This window comes from Dipodomys merriami, unplaced genomic scaffold, assembly GCF_024711535.1.
Source record: "Dipodomys merriami isolate MVZ:Mamm:240054 unplaced genomic scaffold, mDipMer1.0.p SCAF_1, whole genome shotgun sequence".
Classification (NCBI taxonomy): domain Eukaryota; kingdom Metazoa; phylum Chordata; class Mammalia; order Rodentia; family Heteromyidae; genus Dipodomys; species Dipodomys merriami.
In genome coordinates this window covers 126,443,912-126,451,471 of record NW_027202270.1, presented here as the reverse complement: position 1 = coordinate 126,451,471, position 7,560 = coordinate 126,443,912, and the positions used below count along the sequence as shown (strand labels likewise).

Here is a 7,560-nt window from a genome sequence, read left to right as displayed (position 1 = left end):
GAAGGCCGCCGCGATGGAAGACTTGCTGGATTTGGGCGAGGATCTGCGCCGGGACTCGGCGTTCTCCGTGAGGACGGAGGAGGGGAACTGGGGTTCCGGAGTAGGCGGGTGGGGAGAAGCGACCCCGTCGGCCCGGCTCCCCGGAGGCACCTCGGCCGCGGGCCGGCGGCCCCGCAGCGCTCGGCGGCGGCCCGACCCCGCCGCCTCCCGCCCCGCCCTCGAGGCCCCCGAGGCTCCGGCAGGCTTTCCTGAAAACCTTCAACACGTAGGGAAACACGGGGACCACGGGGGATTTCTGAGCCGGGGGCCCCCAGTGCGAGCCTGGCGTGTAACCGCCGGCTCCCGGGGTGACGGGCGGGAGCGGCCTGGACCCGACCCTCGCGCCTGCTCCCCATCCCGGGTTTCCCTTGGGGTGCTCTGGTCAAAGCTGCCAGGCTCCTGGGCGCGGCGAGGAGGCCTGGGGGAACGCCTTTTCCTCCCTGTCAGACCCGCACCCCTAGGGAGATGGGGGTAGCCTCATTTTCATGGTTGGAAGTCATCGAGATTTTTGAACGATTTATAATGTAGCGGAGAAATTAGGCCCCGAAGTCATCTGTGACAAAGCTTAAAAAAAAAAACAACAACGCGTAATTTCCCCGAGCCTCAGTTTCCTTGGGCCTGAAATGGACGTGCTGCTGTGAAGATGCATACATGGAAAGCACTTAATACAGTGCTAGATGTGTGTGAATTTACCTGAAGAGCTTAGCTGTGGTTGCCTCCAAGAGCTGCGATTGGCCCTAGGATAGCCAGTAAATGACAGAACTTAATTCCAGACCTGAATTCACAACTCCTGTCAGGCCTCTATAACTTGGGTTGTGTGTGTGTGTGTGTGTGTGTGTGTGTGTGTGTGTGTGTTGTTTTTGGAGTTTTGTTTTTTTTTTTTTTTTTTGCCAGTGACAGGTTAGGGCTTGAACTCTGGGCCTGGGCTCTGTCCCTTAGCTCTTTTGCCCATTACTATACTCTATTACTTGAGCCACATCTCCACTTCAAGCTTTTTGGTGTTTAATTGGAGATAAGAGCCTCAAGGACTTTCCTGCCTCTGCTAACTTCAAACCATGATCCTCGGATCTCAGCTTTCTAAGTAGCTAAGCTTACAGGCATAATTCACCAGCGCCAAGGTATAACCCTTAAAATTAGTCAAGATTGTAGTCACTAAAAGATTGGGCCACAGGGTAGGCCTTAGTATCTGCTGTGAAACTTTGCAAGTGTTTTAAAGTTGTGGAATAGCATTGGGTGTCTTCTCTCCAAGGTACAGAGAGGAACACCTCTCCCAGGGATGGGCAAATTAGAGAATGAAGCAGGCTATTTGACTAAGGAGAATATGGAGCTTATCTGGCCTTTCTGATACACGAATTTTTCTACTATCTATCTGAGGATATGGCTATACTTGCTCATTCCTTTCCATAAATGTATATTGAGACCTACTCTGTCATTCATTGACCTAGGTGATAGAGAGACAGCAGGGACCAAAACATGGGTCTTCTGTCTTATTAGAAGAAAATAGGCAATAAACAGACAGTTTTCAAATTATATAAATTAGGTTTAAGGTGTTTTGTGTTTTATTTTTTCAATTTTTATTTTTTAACCTGTGGCCCTTTTTTAAAGACAAGAGTTTCAAAATGTTTAAAACCTTAAAACACATGTCAGTTGTTAGAGCTTTAGTAAACAGCAATTAGGGGCATCTTTGAGATTTTAACACACTATATGTCATATATCATATTTAGATACTACAGCAAATGGAAAAGGGGAGCCTTGGGTGAAGGAATAGAAGTGTCTGCCTTGAGAAGAAAAGGAGTTGCCTATTATCAGGAATGTTTATTTACTTGCAGAAATGATTCATCTGCTCAATAAGCTGCTTTTTTTTCACCCCCACCCTCCCCCCTTTTTTTTTTTTTTTTGCCAGTTGGTCCTGGGCCTTAAGCTCAGGGCCTGGGCTCTGTCCCTGAGCTCCTCTGTGCTCAAGGCTAGTGTGCTACCAGTTGAACCACAGCCCCACTTCTGCCTTCTTCTGAGTAGTTTACTGGAGATAAGAGGCTCACAGACTTTCCTGCCTGGGCTGGCTTTGAGCTGTGATCCTCAGATCTCAACCTCCAGAGTAGCTAGTGTGACAAGCATGAGCTACCAGCACCCAGCTTAACTGCAGTCTTAAGTAGAAAAGTAACTTTGCTTTTGCCATTCCTTATAGGTATTAAAAAGTAAACTTCATTGTCACAAGCCCATTTCTAGTTAATAGATAGTAGAATAGATACTATCTAGATAGTAGAACTAACCTCAGGTACCTGGTTTTAAGGAATTAGAACACTTTGTATGAATTTATCCAAGTTATTCAAAATACCATTCTCCATCATGTCATCCTAAACCTGGTCCTTGCTTACCTTCCCAGAATTGCCATCCTCATAATGGATTAAATAACGTTTGATCACCATCAGCATTACCCTCTGTCTGTCTTTCCAGGGCGCCAAGATGGGTCGCCGAGCTCAACAAGAACCAGCCCAGACTGAGGACTATTTCAGTAGCAAGAATTCTTCATTGCCTCTGACTGGAGAGGTGAGTGCTAAAAAAATAAATGAGGTGTATGGCTCAAGAGGAGAGCACTTGCAGCTGGGAGCTCTGAGTTTAATCCCCAGTATACAAACAGACAACCACTGCAGAAAATGTTCTTTATGAATGAGTGATTTGTCAATGAACAAAGATTTGGTATTCCATACTTCTCTGGCATGCCAGCCCTTCCTCTTATCTTGGTTTTGGAATTCTCTTCCAATTAGCAGGAAATGAGAGAGGAGCAACTTTTTTTTTTTTTTTTTTTTTGAGGACAGACTAGTTTCTACACCAAACTATTGGTGTAGAGCTTTTTAATTTTAGCTGCAGCAAGGGTCTGGGAAGTTTCAAAATTCAGTCTTTATCTTTCAGTCAAAATTTAGGCTTTAATTCCTGCTGAATAAATGCCAATGGTAGATGCAGATGATCAGGTTGGATTATATATTTGCTCTTAGCAGGGACCTGTATTTTCAGCAGTTTGCAGAAAGGGCTTATTTACTCGCCTTGCTTCCCTGGAAACTTCCTAGTGGCCAGGAGTTCTGGGAAGAATCACCTTGCTTCTTTGAGAAGGGTGGGTAAGAGAGATGAGCAATATTATTATCAAAACATTTTTTTTTGCCAGTCTTAGGGCTTGAACTCAGGGCCTGGGCAATGTCCCTGAGTTTCTTTTGCACAAGGCTAGCACTGTACCACTTGAGCCACAGCACCACTTCCAGCTTTTTCTATTTATGTGGTACTGAGGAATGAGCCCAGGGCTTCATGCATGCTAGGCAAGCACTCTATCTCTAAGCCACACTCCCAGCCCTGACCAGGGCACTCTTTTACTCACAGCTTCTTTTTACTTTCCTCTTACTATTTGAAAAATCTGCCTTTCAAGAGTCAACTTGAAGACCATCCCTTTTGTTAGTTTTCCCTGACTTCTGCTGGCTGACTTAGAGCTCCCTCCTGTCACTTCCTTAGGACTGGTCCCATTTTACACTCATTGTCTTCTTCCAGGTCTGTCTGTTCTGCAAGATAATGAGTCCTTGCCAGTTTGTCTTCTTTCCTTTTTTCACTTAGATGTAAGTATTGGGTATAGCAAATCATCAGTAATAACTATGGCAGCCTGACAAAATTGGTGACCAGCCCTTGGCCTTGTGACCCTAGGGGGCACATTGTGGTGGAGGTACTAGAAACTGTGGGGCAGGTGCCTCTTCCAAAGGGACAACTGCTACTTAGTGAAGCTGGTTGAAGCTGTAGGCAAACAGATTACTGTGATGATCAGATTTTTCAAGAGAAGCTAGCTTGAAGGTTTGTTATTGTCATTGTTGCTATTTGTTTTGTTTCTTCTTCTTCCTTTTTTTTTTTTTTTTTGGCTGGTCCTGGGGCTTGAATTCAGGGCCTGGGCCCAGTCCCTGAGCCTTTTTGTGCGAGAGGCTAGTGCTCTACCACTTGAGCCACAATGCCACTTCCAGCTTTTCCTCAGTAGTTTATTGGAGATAAGAGTTTCATGGACTTTCCTGCCCCAGCTGGCTTCAAACCGTGATCTTCAGATCTCAGCCTCTCGAGTAGCTAGGATGACAGGCATGAGCCACCGATGCCCAGCTTGTTGCTTTTTGTGTGTGTATGTATGTGTGTGTGCTGGGGATAGAACCCTAGGTCTTGCACATAATAGACAAGCACTCTACCCCCGAGCTCTACTCTTAGCTTAGCAGTCTAAAGTATCAGATGAGAACAACACTGATATGCAAGATATGTTATCAGATGATCTAGTTTTGGCCAGAAGATTGTTGGTTTGTGACTTTGGCCTTACCATTATTGTACTTACTACATTGTATTGTTTTTTCAGTTGTTTTCTTGCCTGCTTCTCTTATGTGAATTTCTGAAATGCAGAAGGTGTATTTTATTGCTTTATCCTCTCATTTATCATAGTACCTGGCACAATACCTAGCATAGATGTGCACTTGCAACTGCCCAGGGGATGTGCAGAGTTTCCAGTGTATATTTTATATGTTAGATGCTGAGTGGGGGTTGGGCAGATAGTGAGTCATGAGAGGACCATTCCAGATTTTAGGGGAGCTTTAGCTTCAGTAGTCTATGTCTTTCAAGAGAAATGACTCAAGCCTGTAATCTTGGCTACTCAGGAGACTCAGATCCAGAGGATGGCAGTTCAAGGCCAACCTGGGTAGAAAAGTCTGCTAGATTCTATCTCCAAAATAATGAGCAAAAAGCTGACAGATACTTGGATGACTGAGGCAGAAGAATTGAGTTGGAGCTCAGTTTGACCTACACAGTGAAGCAACATCTTCAAATGCAAGCGAGAGGGAGGAAAAGTAAATGACTGGGTTGCTGGAAACCTCGTCACAGCTTCTGGTCATTTCACCCTGTTCCATAGGAATCTAGGAGAATCTATTGTGGTACTGATCCATTCATCCTAGCCTTCATTCATTTATTCACAAATATTATTGTGAGCCAGATATCATTGAGTAGAATTCAATGATCAAAAGAGACAAGATCTTTTGCCATATGGAATTTATATTCCTGTGCTCATTGGCAAGCAGGAGACTAATTAAAGTTCCACTTAATTGTGAAAGAGGTTAGTGGATAGATGAGTCACCCTAGGATGAGCCAGGATGTCCAGGAATGACTTTAATAGGTCTTGAAGCCTTAGGTGACCCTCATACCAAGGTAGCTCCAAAGCTGAGGTCAGCAAGCCTTATTCACCTACCATTCCCTTCCCTGGTTTCTTAGGTGAGATTCAGGGCAGTGAGAATTCAATTCTACCTACAGACTGGGATAGACCTTTCAAGTTTTCAGGAAGACTAGCTTGTTTTTCTTTTTGAGACTCTGAGCCATAATACTTTTCTAGGAGAACATGATGAAAAGTCATCCTGTACCTTATCCAGCTGATGCTCCTTTTGGGATTCCAGGATGTGCCAGCCTTTCCTTCCTGGGTTAATTGAGGTTTGAAGCAACGTGGGCAGCCTCCCACAGGGCCAGATGCTTACTTGGCTGTGTGCGACTTTGACTGTTTCTTTCTAAAATTAGATCCCAAGACTTGTGTGTGTGCCCATTTACATTCCGACTCTGAGTATATTACTTAATACATTTATTTTTTCCCTCTTGCTGACTTTATTCTCTGTGAAGATATACATGAACATGTAAATGTGGTACCTGGAAGCTGTCAAACAAGTGTGGTTACTTTAGTGTGTTAGAGTGAAGTAGAAATTGTTCTCAAACAGTTAGGTTGAGATAGTGGAGTTGGGAGCTATTGTGAAGAAGCAGAGAGAACACAGGGCTTGGCATCAAAAGATCAGGGCTCTGCTAATAGTCTGGATTTTAAGCCCACTAATCTCAGGAATCCTCTATTTTCATTACTGTCAAATAATGAAAATAGTACCCACTAGATTGATGTGTAGATTGAATGAAATGTGCATTTAACTTTAATAAACTGAGGAGCCATGACAAGCATCCATCCATTCAATAAATTAGTGCATGGATTAGTCTTTGGAGAGTGCTTTGCTGTTTTATTGAGGGCTGCAACTCATTTATCCCATAGGTTGGCAAGCCTTGAGGAGCAGAGTTTCAAGCTTTCTGGCTGCAGTGGGCATTCTTTATGAAGAGTGTACCAGGCAGGCCTCAGGGTCAGGCAGGCCTGGGCTGACAGCCAGGCTGCAACCCATTATACCTATGATTGAGCAAGTTAATCAGTCTCTATGCCTCTGTGTCCTCACTGGTAAAATAAGGATAACAATATCACATATCTCATAGGGTGGCTAGCAAAAACAATAGCTGATACATGGAAAGCCCTGAATACTGTGATACATGAGTACTCTGCATGTTGCTAATCATTATTACTTCACTAGACCTTGTAGTTTTGTTTGTTTTTAGAGTTACTAGTTTTTTTTTCTCTTAACTATTAAACTTGAAAGCTTTTAGGCTGAAGTTAGCCTTCAGTCATACATGTTTGATTTGTGCCAAGTTTAAAATTTAGTTATCATTTAAAAATTGGAAAATTCACAAAATCATTTAGATTTGGTTGTTCTCATGAAAATTGGAAGTTCTCACCCATCAGGAATGATGGGCTGGCATTCCTTTGTGGTGACACTTGGCTGGAATTTGCTGGTGGTATTGCGTAGGTGCTTGAAAACTGAACTACACTTCTGGCCCCTCCCCCCTCCTTTTTTTTTTTTTTTTTTTTTTTTTTTTTTGCCAGTCCTGGGCTTTGAACTCAAGACCTGGGAGCTGTCCCTATGCTTTTTTACTCAAGGCCACAGTTCTACTTCTGGCTTTTAGGTGGTTAATGGGAGATGAAAATCTCACAGACTTTTCTGCCCTAGACTGGCTTTGAGCAGCAATCCTCAAATCTCAGCTTTCTGAATAGCTAGGAAATTCAGGCATGAGCCACCAGCACCAAATTTACTTCCAGCCCTTTTAGAAAAACAGACTATTTTGAGCAAGATCTTACCCTTGAACTTTTGATCCTCATGCCTCAGCACCATGTCCTTCTTGATATATACCAGGTCACACTGATTTATTTGATCTACCTAGATCCTGTTTCCCCTTAAGTTGAAAACTTCTGCTCTCTTAGAATGGGTTTATTTTCCAGTATTCTTCTGCATCTACTAGAGCTGAGTCTGGCTCCATACATCAGAAATTCATGTCCAGTACTTTACTGAAAGAAGTAACTTTTTTCCTAACATAGCAAGGAATGTGTACAGCAGAATGTGTAGACACAGCAGGATGACCTGTCATCTTAGTCCCTTCTTGCTTCCAGCTCTGTCATTTGGAGCTTATGACTTTTTTATTCATAGTTGCAAGATGATTGGTAATTGTCCAGGGTTTAGGAAGGAAGATAGTTGAAAAGCTCAGGGTACATGCCAATTAAGTGTGCCCCTTGTCGGGAATACAGTAGCCAGAGACCTCACTAAGTGGATATATGTTTACAGCTGCTTTGACTTTCAAGGGACCTTTTAGCCAGGACAGAATTGGGTCTCATAGCCA

General features: G+C 43.6%; 1 protein-coding gene across 2 annotated transcripts in view; it reads left to right on the top strand.

Annotated features, from left to right (window-relative positions):
- The first annotated feature begins 1 nt into the window (after window position 1).
- The window catches only part of Ift43 (intraflagellar transport 43), a 75,221-nt gene continuing 67,662 nt past the window's right edge, over window positions 2-7,560 (top strand). For both annotated transcript variants that reach the window (XM_069990256.1, XM_069990173.1), the window contains exons 1-2: window positions 2-67; window positions 2,494-2,586. In XM_069990256.1, the coding sequence (XP_069846357.1) occupies window positions 14-67; window positions 2,494-2,586 (147 nt within the window). In that variant the 5' untranslated portion in view covers window positions 2-13. The remainder of the gene's footprint in view (window positions 68-2,493; window positions 2,587-7,560) is intronic.